Source organism: Fulmarus glacialis, unplaced genomic scaffold (assembly GCF_000690835.1).
Source record: "Fulmarus glacialis isolate BGI_N327 unplaced genomic scaffold, ASM69083v1 scaffold26041, whole genome shotgun sequence".
Classification (NCBI taxonomy): domain Eukaryota; kingdom Metazoa; phylum Chordata; class Aves; order Procellariiformes; family Procellariidae; genus Fulmarus; species Fulmarus glacialis.
In genome coordinates this window covers 37,253-57,956 of record NW_009193868.1, presented here as the reverse complement: position 1 = coordinate 57,956, position 20,704 = coordinate 37,253, and the positions used below count along the sequence as shown (strand labels likewise).

Sequence of the window (20,704 nt, the reverse complement as noted above, 5' to 3'; positions counted from 1 at the left end):
GGGTCTATGCATTAAACACGGGTTTAATGCTACCATTTCCAAAACCAGCTTTTGCAGGAGTAACATGTGCCTTTCAGCTTCAGAGAGCCCTCCCACTCATGCTACGTGAAAAGGCCTGAGAGAGCCCTGCTTTGTTAGATGGTTCGGAAATCGCATTAACCACACCCACCAGAGCCTAAAACTAGAGAACAGAACTCTGTTTAATGCTTAATAATTGGAAACATTTAAAGTTGGCAGTTAGCATCCACTTCTTCGTGGCTTTTTGTCCTGGAAATCTGCAATTTTTTTTTTTTTTTTTTGCCATCAGATGCCTAAGATGTACCTGATTTGATTTAATTTCCTGTTTTTTTTCTTTAATGGGGTGTGGGATGCCACAAATTGCTAGAGATCTTGAACACTTCCAGCGATGGCGCATCCACAGCTTCTCTGGGCAGCCTCTTCCAGTCTCACCACCCTCAGTGTAAAATATTTCTTCTGATAAGTCCAATCTAAACCTACCCTCTTTCAGTTGAAAACTGTTGCCCCTTGGTAAAAAGTCTTTCTCTGTCTTTCTTATAAGCCCCCTTTATATATTCTGGCTGATGTAGTTGCCAAGCCACTCTCCATTATATTTGAAAAGTCATGGCAGTCAGGTGAAGTCCCCAGTGACTGGAAAAAGGGAAACATCACGCCCATTTTTAAAAAGCATAAAAAGGAGGACCCTGGGAACTACTGACCAGTCAGCCTCACCTCTGTTCCTGGTAAGATCTTGGAGCAGATCCTCCTGGAAGACATAGAAACATATGGAAGACAGGGAGGTGGTTAGAGGCAGCCAACATTGCTTCACCAAGGGCAAATCGTGCCTGACTAAGCTCGTGGCCTTCAACAGTGGAGTGACTGTATCAGTGGACAAGGGAAGAGCTACAAATGTAATCTACTTGGACGTCTGTAAGGCCTTTGATATGGTCCCACACAAGATTCTGGCCACTAAGTTGGAGAGATACGGGTTTGATGGATGGTTTGATTAGATGAGTAAGAAATTGGCTGGGTGGTTGCATCCAGGGAGTCACAGTCGATGGCTCAGTGTCCAAGTGGAAACCTGTAACAAGTGGTGTCCCTCAAGGGTCCATACTGGGACCAATACTATTTAATATCTTCATCAGCGACAGTGGGATTGAGTGCACCCTCACCACGTTTGCAGATGACACTAAGCTGAGGGGTGCAGTTGATTTGCTAAAGGGAAGGGATGTCATTGAGAGGGACCTTCACAGGCTTGAGGAGCGGGCCCAGGCAAACCTCATGAAGTTCAGCAAGGCCAAGTGCAGGGTCCAGCACCTGGGTCGGGGCAACCCCTGGTATCAATTCAGGCTGGGGGATGAAGGGATTAAGAGCAGCCCTTCCGGGAAGGACTTGGGGGTACTGGTAGACGAAAAGCTGGACATGAGCCGACAACGTGCGCTCGCAGCCTGGGCAGCCAGCCGTGTCCCGGGCTGCATCACCAGCAGCGTGGCCAGCAGGTCGAGGGAGGTGATTCTGCCCCTCTGCTCTGCTGTGGTGAGACCCCACCTGCAGTACTGCATCCAGCTCTGGAGCCTTCAGCACAGGAAAGACATGGACCTGTTGGAGCAGGTCCAGAGGAGGACCGTGAAACTGGTCAGAGGGCTGGAACATCCCTCCTATGAAGACAGGCTGAGAGAGTTGGGTTTTTCATCCTGAGAAGAGAAGGCTTCGGGGAGACCTTATTGCAGCCTTGCAATGTATAAAGGGGCCTTATAAGAAAGACTGAGAGAGACTTTTCACCAAGGCCTGTAGTGACAGGACAAGGGGCAATGATTTTAAACTGAAAGAGGGCAGGTTTAGATTGGACAGAAGGAAGAAGTGTTTTATGATGAGGGTGGTGAGGCACCGGAACAGGTTGCCCAGAGAAGCTGTTGATGCCCCATCATTGGAAGTGTTCAAGGTCACATTGGACGCCGGTTTTGAGCGGGGTTTGAGCAGCCTGGTCTGGTGGAAGGTGTCCCTGCCCATGGCAGGGGGGTTGGACTGGATGGTCTTTAAAGGTCCCTTCCAACCCAAACTATTCTGTGACTATGAATTCACTAGCGCTAGGAGCTGCTTGTTCAGCCTTTGCTGTACTTCTCTGCTTCCAGAGGCACCGTAGTTCAGACCCTACAGGCAGTGTTACAGCAGTGTATTGTCTCTCTTGTGCCTGGCTTGTGAGCTCCAGGACAGCTCATCTGGTTTCTGTAGGTCGTGACTCATTCTGCTGGTCCTTAAGTGGCGTGTTTGTCTCTTTGGGGTTTTTTGTGTGGTACCATTCTGCTTTCAAGCTTGAAGAGATGTTACACAGATTACAAAACCTCACTTCATTGCCTGGACACCTGCTTTGGCCTAACTGTCTGTTGGTTTCAATATGCCATGAACAATCATTTCCAAATCTCACTTGCTGCATTTTACTGAGCAGCCTGTAAGATCACTGTAGCTAAAAGAGCTTTTTTTGGCTGGAGCGAGGGCGAAGAAGAGCCGTCTCATGTTGTTGCATGTGCCTCGGGCAACGTGGTGGGAGAGTAAGTGCTGCAGGGCAGCCTCCCTTCCCGGCTGGCTGCAGCTGCACCCGGTCCCAGGATGCTGGGAGTTGCATCAGTGTCTTCCAGAGGCCCAGTTCCGCCAGCGAGGACCGGGAGAGGCCAAACTCCTCAGCAATTCTCCTCAGCCTTTGTTTTAAGAAGGAGGTTGGGAAGGGGATCTGCCCGCTCTGTGCTGAAAAAAGAGCTGGCTTCCTTTCCTAATGACAGCTTATCGGTGTGTCTCCTATAGATTAGACAGCTTTTTCTACAGGTATATAAAAAGTTTTGAAAAACTGTAGAACTGACAGATTTGTAATGGGTTTGAATTTGAAAAGTGAGATTTACGTGTGTATTCTTCATATGTATGGAATATATATGTATTTGGGTTAACTGTGCACCCAAACATTCTTAATTTAAGGCCTTTTATGCCAGCTTTTCACTCGGTGAATTTATAACTAAGCATAGTTAGTTAAAAATATCTGAAGAACAGTTTGTAACGAACACACTATACAGCCAAACAGCATTACTGTCACAGAAATGTCACGTAGGTTGAAAATTCAGATGTCTGTTCCTAACTCAGAAATTCAGTTACTTGAGTGCATTTTCAGTAGCTGAATGGACGGATGCAGAAGCTCTTGCTTGGTGCTGTAATGCTAAAAGTTAACTATTTAAAAATTTCAATATACTGGCAATTTAAACAGCTCAAATTAGAAACTGCTTCTCTCTCTGCCATATTTTGTGCTATTTTTGGGGGGGGACTAGTTCCCAAAAGACTAGTGTCAACCTAAACTAACTAATCTGGCAGTTTGGAAGATTGTTAGGAAATGGCAGTGGATGGGCTGTGGGGGAGGTAAGCTTTTGTTTTGGACAGCTTCCCCCCACTTTCCTCCCGGTAACTCTGAGCTTGGGCCCACCACGAATAAAGCCTATAGCCTTGATATTCATAGGCGGCTTTACAAGAAACACGATGCTGTAGGTTTGACTAAAGTGGTTGACACCCTAAAGTGGTTGATGTTTAAAAGGAACTTCTAGACGTGGTGCTTGATCAGGATCTCAGTTCTGTTTCTGCTGGGCTCGAGGCCATATACTTCCCTATAATGTGTATGTGAGCTCTACCTCAAAATGCTGGAAGTCCAAAGCCAGCGAGTAAATGTGGCATACAGGAGGACTGTGGGAAGAGAGAGTTATAAGGAGGCTGTACTTTGGGTGGCTTGATAGTTCATAGCTTAAATGTGCCCTTTATAATCAAGTCTTGCAACACCAATACGTTCAAATAGGGCTTCAACATGTCAGCAATGCTGTGTCACGGAAGACAAACTTGCAAAGATTTTCCTGATTTTTTCTAAATCTCTGAGATAAAGACATTAAAAGAAAGAATTATGTTGACATGGAAGAAATCTCCCTGAGATAGAAAAGTTATCTGTGACAAATTTTGAAGCACTGAATGGAGCTCCACAGAGTTTGTTATCAAATATCCTGGGTAACAGAGCTATTCCAAGAAAAAATAGCCTTAATTTCATAAGGTAATTCTTTTTCTTTTAAAGATCCTTAGACATACACACGCACATGTGAAGAATCCTTGAACTGAGGTAGGGCACAAAATGCATGTCAATAACTTAATTGGTAAAAATAAATAAAAAATTAGTGTTTCTTTTAATGTGTTTCGTTTAGTAGTTCCTACAAGCCCTTCAGTTGGAGGTTCAGTGTGAAAGATACACTGCAAGGGACCCAGATATTTAAACATGTAATTAAAAAAATTGGGTCTTTACATAGCCTTTTAAATTGCCCAGCTGTGGTAACTGGAAAGCAGTGTCCCCGTTCTTCAGTAAACCTTCCTGGGGGAAAAAAATGTTGTTTTCTGTTTGTTTTTTAAAAAGGATCATTTCAAAATTCTGTCTTAGATGTAGTTATGCAAGCAGTAGAACTGGCAAAAGATCAGGCGTGGTAACATTTTTGGATGCTGGAAAAAGCAAAATGAATGGTTGGAGCAAGTGTTCCTGCTGCTGCGGAAATAGTAATGTGGGTTAGGTTAAAAAAAGCGTTGTGATCCTGTCGTATAAAATCACATGCTTATATACAAATAATCTGGGAATGTAGCACATTGACATCCAATTTACTTCATTTTATAAAACGTGTTTTAGCCTAGTGATGTTATTACACAGAACGTTTATCTTGTTTGAGCTATGCTTCTCACCTTTGTCAATGGGGAATAACAGTTATTCTCTTATTTTCTTTAGCGTTAATGATTGTTTATTTCTTGAAACCATATTTGATCCCCGTAGCCTGCAACACGATGCCATCTCTTCGTGGCCTCTCGTTGCACCTGGTCTTCTGCGTAGGATACAGACCCAGGAGTCGGACGGCTCTTCCTGCACAGGGCTCCTTCCTTCTGGAGCTGTTTTTGTCCTTTCATTAGGCTTCTGTACATGTAGCAGAGCCATGGGGTTTGACTGAGGATGAGACAGTGTCTGGGGAAGAATTTAGTCTGAAACACTAAAGAGGAGCCAGAAATGAAAGGCTGTACTCAGATTCTCAGATAGTTAATGACTTAGCTGCTTTTTGAAGTACAAACATCTACTGATGAGGAATTGGAGTTATCTTGTACTCTCGGAAGATACTGAAAGTGTTACTGGGGAGGAATCAAGATTACTCCCTATGTTCTCCCTGTAGGGAACAGTAAAAGATAAGACAATGAAAAATGAAATGAAAATCAGTAATTTAAATTGTGCCAAACTAATCTGAGCTCTTCCTTTGGCAGCTGATACTCTAAATAAAAGAAATTCAGTAAATCTTGTTTCTTTGTGAAGATCATTAAGATATTTGGTACGATTGCCAGAGCAGGGTTGTGAAAGGTTATGGCTCATTGAGGAATCGTGGTGAATTAGCCAGATCTTGAGGTGAGATGGTAAAGGGCAGAATTATAAGAGAAAATATTAAGCAAGGGGAAGACCACTGGAAGAGTTTCTTAGGGATAGCCTGAACACTGTCTTGTTTTGATATAATTAATGACTATTCTAAAAGTTGAAGCATATTGGGGAAGCTAACTGGAAACAGATAATTAATAGAGCTCACATAGAGAAAAATCAGGATAACAAAAAAGGAGAGAAAGTATTAGGGGTAGGAGTAGGATGAAAATGAGTAATACAAAGTGCAATGCTCTATATTTAGCAAAAGTTGTTTGAAGGGGAATATTCTTACTAATATACATGGCAACAGTGAAACCTCATCTGAAATACAGCATATGATTCTGGTCACACACTGAAGACTCCTGTGAAGTGCAGCAGGAACAGAGAGGGGACGTCAGAGGGGACGATCTGAGGCATTGCCAGCGGGTTTGAGGGGACCCTCCTCGGGCAGGGGGTCCCCAAGCGCTGTCAGGGATACCTGGAGGGGCAAAAGATGCAGCTGGGGCAGGGTTTGATCACTGTTTATGAAAGGTAATTTACTGTGGTTTTGTGGGACGAGGCTCCAGCTCAGGTTGGTCTTTAATAGTTTGTCATTCTTTGTTGCAGTATCTCAGTTTTACCACTTTGGCAGAGGATTGTATCGAATTGTTTTTTATTTAGTTGGGGTGTTACAAAATGTCCATGTGAAACTTCCTGTGAAGGAAGGTGATGGTGAGGAGGGTTTCCTTTCAGCAAGTATTTACGAGGGCTTGAGATTCAGAACGTGTAGGAAAAGGAGGCCATTCCTTCAGTTTCTACTTCTAGCTTTGATTTATAGTATCCTTTTGCCATTTCTGTTATTGATAAACCCCTGTAAGTCCCAATCCCAGGCCATAGTAAAATGTGCGGACCCGGGTTAAGAGGTGAGTGTATGGAGATTGTTAAGTATCATCTGTTTTAGAATGGTCAAGAATAGAATTTGGGTGTTATTTTACAGACCAAATTTTAGCTGCCCAGCCGTACACCCTTTAGGTAATATAAACCACTAGTCTCTAAGCCATATTTTTTCCCCCAGAAAAGTTGGAGTTCAGAATTTTGGAACTTGCTACTAATGGTGCAGTCTAGCGAACTGCTCTGTACGTTCCTGACAGCATGTGCTTGGCTTCTCCTGGACAGGTTAATGGTCCCACTGGCACCCAGCTCTGGAGCTGCAGACCTTACGGCTGCAGATTACACACACACACACACACACACACACACTTTTATGTGTGTAAAACCAAAATACACTCTCTGCCCCACAAAAGACCACTCACAGTTTTACACTTCTATGATGTCAGTGAGATTAATAGCATATTCTAGTGTTCCATAATGTTTGTCTTTATTAGTAGTTCAGCTCTAGATTTGCTGATGTTGTTATCGCTCACAGTGTCCAGTAGTTTTTTTTAATACTTTCCAATTATGGTCTGCTCTGTTTATCTCTTGCTGTTATGTCTTTCTTCCACTTACATAAATCACTGATTGTTGCAGTTTTGGCTGATGAACATGATACACAAATACAAATAATACCAAAAAAAAAACCCCCAACCCCAAACCCTTTAATGCAAACCGCTTATAGTGTGGTAGCATGGTTTCCCTATCTGTGACCAGCCTTGACTCTAATCCAGCAAAGCATTTCTATGTATGAACATACTCTTTGATTTGTAGTTCAAGCTACTTGCAGTTAAAGTTAGCTCATGCATATATTGTGTCCACTGTTGATATTATACAGCTATAATCTAAGTCGTGTTAGTTTTCTGGTGCGAAAAGTTGTTAATTTTGTTTACAGAATTTAATTGATTTTGACAAGCTGGCTGGCAGCTGTATTAAGGTATTCTGCCCAGGAGGAATAAATAGCAAAGGTGGAAGATTAATGCATATTCTTTTGCATTACAGCTAGTTGTGTCCCATCAACATGTTCTGGAAGTTTGATTTGAACACAACATCACATGTGGACAAGCTGCTGGATAAAGAAGATGTGACACTTCACGAGCTGATGGATGAAGATGACATCTTACAGGAGTGCAAGGCTCAGAACCGCAAGCTGCTGGACTTCCTTTGCCAGCAGCACTGCATGGAGGAGCTGGTCAACCTCATCACACATGAGCCCCCTGTGGATATGGATGAGAAGGTCCGCTTCAAGTAGGTATTTGTTTTCTGTCCTGTATAAAGAAAACTGAATGACAGATCTTGATGTTGGAAATTCTCTGGGGCGAGATGGATGTAACCTTTTCAGTCTTGGGAAAAAGGCTTTTTAGTATTCTGAAATATTTCACAGCATTTTGTTACTCGTAGTGAATTTTCAGAAGCTTTTTTTTTTATTTCTAATGGTTTAACATTAAGCTTGTCTAAAAAAAAAGAAATCTCTTGCTGTTTGTTCAAAACTTTGCAAGCAAAATAATCAGTATCTCAAAAGTACCTTTAGTACTTTTTTATCAAAATAGCAAGCAAAGAACATTTTGCTTTGAGTTATAAATTTCTGAACTTGATTGGTTTTCAGTAGTCAAGCCACAAAAGAAAGTGAGCTGTACAGTGAATAAAAGATGTAATATTTTCAATGTGCTGCACATGCAAAAACTGCTGATTTCAGTGGTCGTACCGTTAGGGAGAGGGTCTAATTCTGTAAAGAGCCTCTTTCTTACGATGCTGAACTCTAGATGTGTTTGGTTCTCATATCAAGTTGTGTTTATTCATTTTTAACTAAATGTATACTTGAAAATATTTACATTTCGGATTTGGGTTTACATTTTTCTTTGTTAAGTTTATGTAAAAATAAAAGGCTGCTCTGTGTATAAATAAATAAATAAAAACAGGGGAGTTTGTCACTGTGGGAATGGATCAGTGTTGGTCATTGCTGCTGTTGCTTGAAATCCACAGAAGAAATGGTAGTATTGTTTAGGCTTACTATTAGGTGAGATGGTTGATCAACTAGGTTTAGGTGACTATTTCCAGGTAAGTGAATACTGGGAAATATATTATGTAGTAACTTTGAATATTATATGGCTGCTTTTGCAAGGCTTCTGCTATAAAAGGTGAATTACCAGAAGGAACCAGGAGTATTAGTTTTATACTACTGTCCTACAAATGCAGATTTTGTACAGGTTTAAACCAGGGACGTGGCACACGACAGTCTTACGACTTTTTGCATTTCCTGTATTGTATCAGCATAACTGGCTTTTCATGGGGTGACTGGCTCTGTGCTTGCTGCAGCTCTTTATCCATATTGTTTGCACAGCTAATCTGAGACAAACTCAAACGCAAAATGGCCGATGGAAGAAGATGGGCAATACTTTCCTTAGTGCTAAGAGTTAATGAGCAGAGGAAATGTTGAACAGTGCAAGACTTGTGGTCCTTCGCTGGCATCTGGGTGTATTTTGCTGGAGGAGAGGATGAGGGATTCCAATACCATCCCAGTACTAGTTCATACATTGTCCGTATCACTGCAGAATACGACTTCAGTTAACCAGGCCATATTATTAAGTCCTGTTCTTTTTCAGATTTTTGTGGCTGCCGTCAGAAGACGGTTTATGTCTCTGATCCTGTGTGCTGAAGGGTAGAAGTGGAAACCTTTTCCTATTGTAACTAAACAGACTAAGAATAAGGAAGGGTGGGACAAACAGAAATTTCTCAAGAAGCAAAATCCTTAATGCAAACCAAAATGAAGAGGGAAGCTCAGTATGAGAGTGTTTACTCCCAGGTGTCCTTGAATTTCACGTGCATGTATGCCATTTCATCAGCTTTTGAAGGTAGCGTGTGGTTTAGGCAGCTCAAGGCCAGGTTGGCTGATGGGGAGGCACAAAGGTAGACAGTGGTGGGAAGAGGTCAGCCTCAGTGTTGCAGTCCCCTGTGCTGGCAAGGTAGAAGAAAGTCTTGTGTGGGGAAGGGCGTAAGTTAGCTGTGTCGTTCACTGATCTCTTCATCAGATGATAGCATTATATCCCCTTTTTCTTCTAAGAGTGGTCCGTAAGGTGCTTGCTCAAAAAGCAGGTATAGTGGTGGGAAGTGTGGTTATACACCATAGACAGGTAAGTGAGTCTTTGATGACAGCAAGAACTGCGTAGTGACCTGCTTGCCAGGACAAATAGAGCTGATCTTTACGGTTGGCTCATCATAAAGATTGGTTTCCAGTACCATATGTAGGCCAGGCAGAGAAGCATTTTCAACGCATGGTGAGGCACTGGAGAGGGGAAAGAAGGTTTAAGCTTGTTAGGAACTGGGGAAGCTTTTGGAATAAATAAAGGCTAAGCAGGAAGAATGGACTCTGTCTAAATCCAAATGGAATCCAATTTTTGGCTCTTAAGGAAAGGTTATGAAAGTTTTTTAAACTGGAACAGGGGAGAAACTTGATAGGTTTGGAAGGACATGCAGCTCAGAATGATGCATGCTGTGGAAATGGAATCATCAAAATGCTTTAGTGTTGAAACGTCAGTAGGATGGAAGTTCAGAAGGGAAACTGCGAAGAGGAAGACTCGACAGTGAATATCCATCTAAGCATAGCATGCAAAACTAAGCAACCAGTTGAAGACCTGTAGCAATCAAAGAAGTCCATAAAATGTTTGAACTGCAATGTCTATTTATAATGAACTTGTTGACATACTAGGGTGTTTCATAAACGTGTTGAGACCATGCGGTAATGAGAGTACAGCTTACAGGAAAGGCAGAGTAGACTCTGCTAGTGTAAGAGTGGGCTGTAGGGGATAGAGAGCTGAGTGTCAAGTGAGGTAAGCTGGCTGCAGCATGGAAACCTTACGGGTTGGGATGCCGTGCCTAAATAGAAAGGGTGAAGTATTAGATCTGACGGTGTGAAACTCGGAGACTGTAAAGGCTGCAAGAGCAGAACGTGCTATGACAATGAGAGGTTTCATTTATCCCCATGTTGACAGGATATATATCACAGGGAGGCACGGTGCATGAGTTTTTAGGAATCGTGAATGCCTTTTGCATGGAGCAGTAAGCTAGAAAAAGGAGAAGTAATTCTTCATATACCCTTGGGGGCTCTAAGAAACGTAACTGTTGTAAAATCACTTTGTAATAGTAACCATAATGTACTCAGATTTAACATCCTCGTAGGAGCAAAAAAGACATAAACAGCATTATCAAGGGCTTGGGTTTTGTTTTTGTAACTTTTAGGAATGGAACTACGTAAATAGTTAGGAAGTAAATGGTGCTGTGAAAGGGTGAAAAGCTCACAGCTGGCCTGGAAACATTTTAGTGGCTTGTAGTAAATGCAGAGCTTGTATTACAAAGATTTTTAAAAAATCCTAACGTAGAAAACTGGCTTGGTTAAAAACAAATAACCCATTACAGGTAAAAGTACATCCTCACAAAAGGGAAGTTGCGTCCAGATATGGAAAAAAGATATCGTGGCTAGTTAACCTGTGAGACTGGATGAAGGGATTTTGAGAAGCAGTTTGCTTAAGGCAAAACCATTAATATTCTAAACCCATCAGAATAAGGAAGCCTCTCTGAGAATGTGTAGGACGGATAGGAGATCCGAGTGTAAAGGAAAATACGACCATAGCAGAAAATCTAATTAAACTGTCTGTGTTGGTACTCACTTCAGAGACTTCTCAGGAGATTCCCAAGCGGTGTCTGTCTTTACAGGGGAATAGTCTGAGGAACCGTCTCAAATTGGAGCATCTGTGGAACAAAATCAGTGGAGTAATTGTTAGGACTGGCTGGTATTCACCTGACTGATATAAAGGAATTAAAACATGGTCAACATTAAAACCAGTGGAATGGAAGTAGCAAATAGGACACCAGTTCTTAAGAAGGGTCTGTGAGCCAGTAAATCTGGCTTCTGCATTGTGCACATTGAAAAATTGATGGTATAGCATTATGATGCACAGCCACCTCTCTCAGTGCAGGATCTCAGCCATCACACAGTACTGCTTTTGTAGAGGGAAGTCAGGCTTCAGTTCAGGAGCTGAGTTTGATGGAGTCAGTGGAACACGTGGATAATGGTGATACGCCTAAAGTGGCGTAAGTACAGTCCTGAAAAGATAAGGTCCTTTATCAAAGAGTGTTGAAAACAAGCTGTCGTGTGATAACAGAGAAGGGTTCTGTCATCAATTAATAACTCTTTAAAGAAAAGAAATATAGATGAGGGAAAAATGGCCAGTTCCAGCTTTCTGGTTTTGCACTGCTGAGTCCTGTGCTATTTGATATATTTACACATGAAATAAGAGGGGAGATGAATTATAAATGTAGAAAGTTGATAATGCAAAATTACTTAGCTTGGTTATAAGGTAGAAAAATTTCGTGATATTATATGGGCAAGAAGTAATAAATACAGTCAGTGCTGATTGTGTAGTGACTGATGGCCTAAGGTACATGCGCACATTGATGGGCTTCAAATTAGCTTTTACATCTTGGGGAAGGCTTTGGAGTCTTTGCCGGCAGTATGCTGGAGATACTCGATAAATAGTGAATGCAAGCATGTGTTCATGATCGAAAGCACAAGGCTGTACACAAAGCAATTCAGTGTATGTACTGGAAAAGTTATTGTCCTATACCACTTGTCTTCACCCTTTATATGCTACCACGGCCAGAAGTATTTTCCTTGTTAAGAACCAAATAGAACTGTGATGAGTGAAGTAAGGCTTAAATTGGGAAGGTTGAGGTGTGGAATTTCTTCCAAAATAAAATTTCTATTCAATCAATATAACAAAACCAAACCAGTAACTATTATTAGGATAAAGCTGGGCATAGAGTGATGCACTTGAAAGCGTAATAACGGAAAGGATAAGCTCCGGCTTGAGCTGTGAATTGAAAAGAGCCAAGGGCCAGCAGAGCATCCTGCTGGTTAAGCCACGTGTACGTAACTCCTGGGTACAACTAAGGCAAACCCACGGGAAGAACAGGCAAGTGGACAGTCAGCTAAAGAAAGAGCTGCGGGTCTCTTCACAGAAGATGCCAAGAACAAAAAGATCTTCCTTTCCCAGAGTCTGGTCCCTGACAATGGTCCTAGCAATGTCTTTGTACGATGGCGTGCTCAAACATGCTGTACTTGAGATATGGGCATACTGTGAATTCACACAATGACACAATATTTTTCCTATCCGTTCCTTTCGTATGATTTCCAGCAATCCATGTGTCCGTCTTGTCACTCCAAGAACTGAACTGAAATTTCCAAAGACCTACAATAATTCCCCTATTCCTTCCCTAATGGGTGGTCATTAGCTTAGGAAACTCCCAGATGTCTGAAACATGCTGTGTCTGGGAAGGTGGGAGATCAAAGCTCAGAGCAGAGGGTCCCATTTCAAGTTCAGGAGGTGCTGTTAAGATTTCTTCTTGATTTTCTGTTAATGAGGTTTAAAGCAGAAGTCTGTCTAATTTCAACTAAGAGAGAAAAACACAGCAGATAAATGCTGCAACCCAGATTCTGTTACACGCTCACAGGTCTTACTGCAAAGGTGGTGGAGATGTGAGAGTTACCTAGCCATTTCCACAGCTCTTTTCTGCATGTTTTTTTTTCCTTTGAGATTAAGGCTGGGAAAAAATCTTGCTGTGTATTGAAAGATTGTTTCAGCTTAACTGTTCTACAAAAGAGAAGGTATTCCCTTTGTGTTGTCATCTTATTGCAGGAGTGTTTTATATTGATCTTGGAGTTGGCTTGTGTCTAAAGTTACGAAAAGTGGTAGACCTTGCATAATTACTGAAAGTGGGAAATCTGTTGGGTTTGTGTCTTACGGAATGGCACAATTTTTATTTGGAAGGTGAATGCACTACTTAAAGCATGAACATGTATTTGCAGCAAGAGTATTCTGTAGGTTTTTTAATGTTGTAATTAATTTAGTTGGCCGTTATTAAAATACATAGTAAATTTTCTTTTTGCTTTTGGGGAAAAAAAAAAGGGAGAAAACGTTCAAACTGTAAAGGACAGGTTTTATTTTTAATCTGTATCACTTGATAACAAATCAAAACTACTTTAGGAAGCATGGATAAGAACTGGCACTCAGCGGGAGTTCAGAATTGGTGCTTTTTTTTTACCACTTGAGTACGCCCTGTCAGTCTTTAAACAATTAGTGGGGTAGGAGTAAATCATGGTTTAAAAATAAAGTCCAGCTGCCTTTTGACTCTAGGATCAAATATATAATTGAAACTGTGAAAATAGTGTTAAAGTTCAGTGCTAGGTTGAATTTCACAGCACTAATGAACTGGTTTCTGACTACAATAACCTCAGTGTGACGGTGAGTAGGTCTTTTTTGAAGGAATTCTCTTAAGCCCTTTTTGTAGAGGAACAGTAGCTAGAATATGAAATTAAGACACTAATTAACAATAAAACGCTCAAATGAGGTTTTAAAAAAAAAAAAAAAGCTAGATGAATTTCAGTGTTGTAGCGTGCATGCCGGACAGCCTCCCATCCCCTGCTTAATTCCTTCATCGCATGGGTAATGGAGAGATTGAATCAGTGAAATGTTTGCAAAACAGTGTGGTGTAGCTATATGGTACAGTTGGCTTTTAATGTAGAATCTCAACCTGAAGAAACTTAAGTCTTTTAGCGAAACTAACAGTCCCCAGAAAGCGTTTTTTTGTGTTGACTTTTGTATGTATGCACTTTGATATTTGAGACTTTGTCTAATTATAAACATAATACTAATTATAAACACGTTATTACTTTTTCTGATCATAAATGTGACCTATATCTAAAAGCACCACCTGGCAGAGCAAGAAACAAGGTCAGGAAAAGAAAGGATTTAATTAGCTATCAAATATAATTTCGTATTCTGGTTTAAGTGAGCAAAATTATCTAAACCAGGCACAGCAATATTTTCTGAAAAACAAGTTGATTTTACAGAAGATTGTAGACATTACTGAAAAATTGAAACTCAAAAGGTCGGCTGTGAATTGTTTGCTTGTACATAGTGTATGCTCGTTTGCTAGGAGCTTTGTGTTAGATCTAATGTTCTGTCTCTAAATTCTAGTCCTCTTGATTTAAAAAAAAAAAGTTCATTTTTAATTCAGCTGCAGTGGTGGAAAGAATAATTTACAGAAATGTTACAGAAATCTGCTAAAATATGCATTCTTCAAGTCAACTTTCAATTTTTGGGTTAATTTTAGTTGTGCAAATGGATTCACATTAAAAGATTTTAAGAGATTTTAAGTGCATTGAAACTGATTAAGCACGACTCTTAAAAATCAGAACTGACTGCAATTTGAAGGCAGCTGAGATGCATAATTCAGTGGTAAAAAAAACCAAAAACACAACCACATGATGTGCCGCAGGAAATAGTGCTTTCTTAAAATGTGCCATCAATGTAGATGACCCGTGTTGCTCATGTGGGATTTTTTCTCCCGACTCCAGGAAGGGCGATCCTCCTACTCTTTACTTTATAACTTCAATAAGGGAAGATTTTCTTGAGAGTTCTCATTTCACCTTTAGTTGCTCTGGTTCTGTCCTTCCAGATATCCAAACACAGCCTGTGAACTGCTGACCTCGGATGTGCCGCAGATCAACGACAAGCTAGGAGGGGATGAAACTCTGCTGAATATCCTCTATGACTTCTTGGATCACGAGCCTCCTTTGAACCCTTTGCTTGCCAGTTTCTTCAGTAAGACTATTGGGAATCTCATTGCAAGAAAAACGGAACAGGTAGTGATTAGATTTGTCTTGATACATAAGCACAAATTAATTCACTAACATTTTATGCGTTGTATGGCAGTTTCATTGCTATCCTCATGATCTCATTGTATTCTTAGGGTTGAAAAATAGCTCGCTATACTCTTTAAGATTGGAGTTGAAATGTAGGCTTTGAAAAGTTCTTGGTATTCCTCAGTTGAGGGAGTTGCTGGCTCATTTAAACACCTTTGCGTAGTTTTGGTTTCAGATCTGCAGTAGCTGGGATATTCCTGTGCCACAGCTAAAGCTTTATTTTTCGTACAAAGGCATATTGATGCATCTTTCGATCATTGCCCAAAATCATCTCGTTACATAAACAATGCCTCAGATTCATGGCTATAAAAGGGGTGCTGGAAACATGAGCTGAACAGTGTTTCAGGAATACATGTGTTCCAATTCAAAATTGTTTTTTTAAATGAAGGCTGTCAGAGAGCCTTAGTGGAACGAAAAATTCTCCAGCTCCACCAGCTTCTTGATGCTCTTATTTCTATGGGCTTGGGTTTCTTTGTGGCATAGAGGAAAGAAGAGATAGCTAAAAAGTTTTGATTTAGTATTGCCTTGAAATGAGAATGTTATTTTCTTCTCTTGTTCTCGGGAGAATTTCTCAACCTTGTAGCTGTTTTGCATCAAGGTTGGCTGCTTGAGAGAAGAAAGTGAAGTATAGGAAGTTCTGTGTGCCATGTCTGTATGTTGTACTAGCAACTGATGATGATGCTTTTATTTTTAGGTGATTGCATTTTTAAGGAAAAAAGACAAATTTATTAGCCTGGTGCTAAAGCATATAGATACATCAGCAATGATGGACCTCCTGCTTCGTCTAATCAGCTGTGTGGAGCCCGCGACTCTACGGCAGGAAGTACTGAATGTGAGAATCTACTACTTTTTTTTTCTTTACAAGATTGGGAACGAGGGTTTTTGTTTGCATCTTGAAGAAATAGAATTCTTTTTGTCATTTATTATGAGAGTGGATTCACTCTTCTGAAAACTATTTTTCTTAGTGCTAGAGTCTGCACGCCGGTTACTTTGGGTACTTCAGCCTGTTTGTGGCTTGCACAGCAGAGCAAGTCTGGTTCAGGCACTGGCAGTAAAGGATTTTCAACTCATTTTTCCATCTAGCAACCACTATTTACTCTAGCTGTTTTTGCTGTAGAACTTTGACAAAGGAAATTTGTAATCTTTCCCAGTATTCAGAATTTTAGACTGATCATTTGGGACAGTAATTTGTTTAATTCCTCGCCATGTTCAAGGGTGTATGTGATTTTGGAGATGCTATCTTGTGCCTCCTCCTTCCCCTTCCTCTTTAATAGGCAGCCTTATAAAATATCTCATTAAGATGTTTAGTTTGCTTTACAGGTAGGACAAGTTTTTCTCCCTTCATAGCCCAGTCTGGGTGAGGCTGCATCATCCCCCCTTTAGTGGGCAGATGTGCAGGATTGGAGGAAAAAAACCTCATTTAGCTCCCTCTCAGTTAACCAGAAGAGCAGAGTGCTATATGGAAAACTGTACTCGAGCCACTGAAGCCCACACCAGGATTTTTATGTTTGCCAAGCTTCGCTGCCCAAGTCTTCCCTGGCCAGAGCATTGACCACACCATAGCTCAGCAGGTCAATGTTCTCTGCAGACACTCACGATAGATGATTCCCATTGCTCGATTCCTCCTCGCAGCCTTGTGGTGCATAGTGCAATACGCACGCTGTTTCAGAGAAGGAAAAAAATACAGACACAAATCGATCCTTACAGACTTGTATGGGCATTCACCCATGAAGGGAAGTCATCATTTTTTTGACAGGAAAGTCAGCAATTCAATTGATTAGACATCAAATAGTAATACCAAGAAAGGAGATGGGAGGAAAAAGCCTTCAAGAGATGGACTGATGGAGGATAATGATGATGGAGGATTCACTGGGAGAGAAAGCAGCTTTGCAGAAAAGGCCCAACCACATCCCAGGCCGTGACGGCCCGAGGGCAGGGATTGCTGCCCGCTGCTCAGCGCTGGTGAGACTCGTCAAGATACTGGGGCCAGGCTGGGCTCACCAGTGCAGGACAGACATTGCAGTCGTGCAGCGTAATGTTACCAAGATAAATGCAATTATTTTTTCTTCTGATGTTAAAATGGCATTTTAACTGAGTAGTGTTTTTCTGGGATGGATGGCTTCTGTCCAGGAAACTTCCAAATATCCAGGTTTCCAGATATCAACCATCCAAAAACAGGCAGATCCAGATGGGGTATATTTTAACCCCATCCTATCAGGTTAATTCTACCTGTTAAAGATTTCACACAGTCAAAAAAAATGAAAACAAAATGAAGATACCAAGTGGCACTGGAGGTGCACCTGAAGTTTTTTTTTTTTTTTTCAAATAGTCTTAAACATAAGTATTATCCCCAAGCATTTAAAAATCTGATTGCTTAAGGATTTCTCCTCAGAAAACCAGAAAGTAATAGCAATATGGAAATTTGAGATTGAATGTTTAGAGAAGCTACTTATCAGCAATTTTGGCAATATATTCAGAAACTGAAGTCTTCAGAAAAGTTAATTTGCAATCTTCATTTTTGGTAGGTATTAGACATAAAAGTTATACTTCATGGACTGCATTAGCTATTCATCACATCAGGAAAAAATACTGTCTGTCAGCTAGTAGCTAGAATGGTTGTGAATTGTTTGCTGTCTCAAAGTAGTCTTCATATTTCTTCGGGATGCTGGACACCTCAGAGAGGTGTCAGGGTCTTTTGAGTTTTAGCAAGAGGAAAAGTATTATTATTAATTTTTCAGGAACTCATACAGCTGTAGTTGGCTGATCTTCCGAGGGTCTCGCTACTGCTTAGCCACTCTTCTTACACTCCTAACTTCTGAAATTCAGGAGAACGTGGTCCATCGAGCAGTGTATTAGATAGTAACCATAAGGCCGTGCGCCCCTTGTCAAACAGCACAGCAGAGTCCAGCTATCGTGTGATCTGGATCTGAGCTGCGTTTTTTCATTTGTGTGCATTTAATTAACTTCTTATATATGGTGTTATAAATTCCTATGTGTTGTCATCTTCTGTTAAACAGTTTCCAGTTGGTTGATTGCTCTATCCATATATTGAACCTGCATGCAAATGTAATTCACTAACACCACTGTATGTTTACAGTATGTCTTTAAACGCCATATTCAGGGTTTTTTCCCTATTTGCACATCTTCCTTCACGCAGTAGCTAGTGTTTTGGATAGACGTCCTGTGCCGTAGATTTTAGGTTAGCTGTTTATCAATTACTTTGATCCACAGTGACAGCAATTAAACTTAGTATTTTAAAGTTTCCCTAGTGTTGATGTACCCTGCTCCTGGATGGTATCTGAGGAGGTCTAACATTAAATCACGGTCTGAGGTTATGCTGCAGCTACTTCCCAAGTAGAATATGAATGTTACCTGAACAACAAAATGCCTTCTACTTTGCATTTGTGTGACTTAGCAAAAGCTGAAAACTTTGATATCCAAGTAAAGTTTGAGAAGCACCATTTTTCAGTAGAAAGTGCTGCTGTCGAGGGTACATCACTTAGGGGTGTGAAAAGACCACTTCTGCACTTGACATTGCTATGCTGGCAAAATCCTTCTGTGAACTTCAGTTGGTTCGTTATATGTTTCTTGCTGTCTGGAAAGGTAGTGTTTTACAGCATCAGATTTATGAAGATGGTATCTTAAGTTTTAAGTTAAACAAAATCATATTCTGCGTAACAAGTCCCACAGCACCTCTCCTTAGGGATTTGATGTCCCCATCGTTGCTTTGACTCGGTAAGTCAGAGACTCCCTGATAATTGCACAAGAGTCTAATTCTCTGGCCTTCCATTTTAGAGATCCGTAGGCTGTGATAGCTGGACAGTGCTCATGGCTCTCTGCTCTGCTCTGTTTTCTGGACCTTCTAAAGTGTGTGCTTGAAGTTGCCTTGTTTACTCCTGCTTAGATCATGTTAGCCAGGGTGGAGGTTCTCACTGTTTGACTTCCAGTGCTGAGTGAAGCTGGGCCAGCAATTCCATGAGCGCTCTAAGCTGGCATTGCCACAGAAGAAGGCAGTCCTGCTTTCACCTTCCTCCTGCTTGTTCTGCCCATCCAGCTCCTCTTGAGTCTTTGCCAGCTGAAGTGTTCATGTGCTTGTAAGGTGACACGGACTAGGGAATTGATCCAACTGAAGACACCTCTCTTTTATTTGTATTTTTTGCCAGAATTGTTTTCAGCCAGCTCAATTCCTTGGTTTGGGTTGGTTAGGTTTTTTTTTTTTTGCATGGACTTGTGCAGTGATAAGGGAGGAGAAAGGAGCAGAAGATAAATGGATGAGTATGAGCAGAGAGAAGGTGGCAGTGCCATTTTATATGTTCTTAAACTGTTTGCAGAACTACAGTTTGTGGTGTTTTTTCTCTTTCTCTTCCTCGGTCTGTAATTGAGGGCCTGCAGTTAACAGGAAAATACGATAATTCTTTATCCATTTCCTTCTGTTCATGCATGACAGAGGAATGCTTTGTTCGTGTAGCTCGGATTTTGTTGTTTTGGAGAGCTGTGCCATCAGGAAAAAACCTGGCTAGCACATGCTGTTCCTCCATACTTCTGGCCTGAGTTTGGCAGAAGCACCACTGTACGAGGAAGCCTCTAGATTCAGCAGTCCATGGGTAGGTGCAATGTAAGTGAAATAATCTGTTGTCTACATTGCATCTTTACAGCTCTCTCTCTTCCCTCTTTCTGGACTTTCACAATTGAAAATACTAGAAGAGTCTTAATCAGAAACTTCTAAGGAGATTCTTCCAGCAGGCTTGTCTTTCAGGCACCTACATTTTGATATCCTTGGACAAATCGTACAGATGGATGGCAGCATATTCTCTTTGATTGGTGTCATTTGATCCTGGAATGTCTCTGTGGATTTGTGAAAGAAATAATACTGACTTTAAGTAGTCAAATACTGACTTTCTTGTGCAGCAAGAAAGCTCAGATATGGGTTGCTTCTTGAAGCAAGATAAAGGGCATCAAAGAAGTCTGTCCTCTGTCTGCGTGTTATTAGTATTAAATCTTACTTAGAAAAATGCAGAGAGGCACAATTGCTGTGAGAAGACTCCACATCTGATTTGGCTGCAAGTACGGGGAATTTATGTGAAGCAGATCCAGTTATTGTGGATCTCTCTTCTGCAGTTCATCTTCTCATGCTTGCCTTAGTGACAAAAAGTACAGCTTCTGTTGATAATCTTCACTGGGGAGAATTAGCCTATCCTCCTGATTCAGGTCTGGAGGAGAAAACCCGCTATGGCTCAGCTGGAGCACAGTGAGTCACTGGGATCTTGCTGCAAAACCCCACCTTTGGGCTGCAGAGTGGGTTACACCTTTCGACATACTTGTCATGGTTTCCTTGGTAATCAGGAGAATGTGATCCTTGTTATCCTGAAGAGAAATCTGCTTGTCCTGGCTGGATCCGTCTCTTCTCCCTGCGTGCTGGTGAAGAGGGCCCAGGCGTGGACCATGGCTTCTGCAAAAACCCCTTGCAAGCTCAGTACCTTGGTGGTTGAACTGATCTTCCAGTTTTCACCGCTTGTAGCCAGGGTATCGTGTACCCTTTTTGTCAGTCTGACATGGGTAGTGATCATAGCACAGAAAAAACC

The 20,704-nt window shown here is 41.3% G+C and overlaps 1 protein-coding gene across 1 annotated transcript in view; it reads left to right on the top strand.

Moving 5' to 3' along the window:
* The window catches only part of PPP6R2 (protein phosphatase 6, regulatory subunit 2), a gene marked incomplete at its 3' end in the record, with an annotated part of 66,315 nt that overhangs the window by 10,605 nt on the left and 35,006 nt on the right, over positions 1-20,704 (top strand). The window contains exons 2-4 of the mRNA XM_009587593.1: positions 7,364-7,609; positions 14,876-15,062; positions 15,817-15,954. Coding sequence (XP_009585888.1) covers positions 7,383-7,609; positions 14,876-15,062; positions 15,817-15,954 — 552 coding nt within the window. The remainder of the gene's footprint in view (positions 1-7,363; positions 7,610-14,875; positions 15,063-15,816; positions 15,955-20,704) is intronic.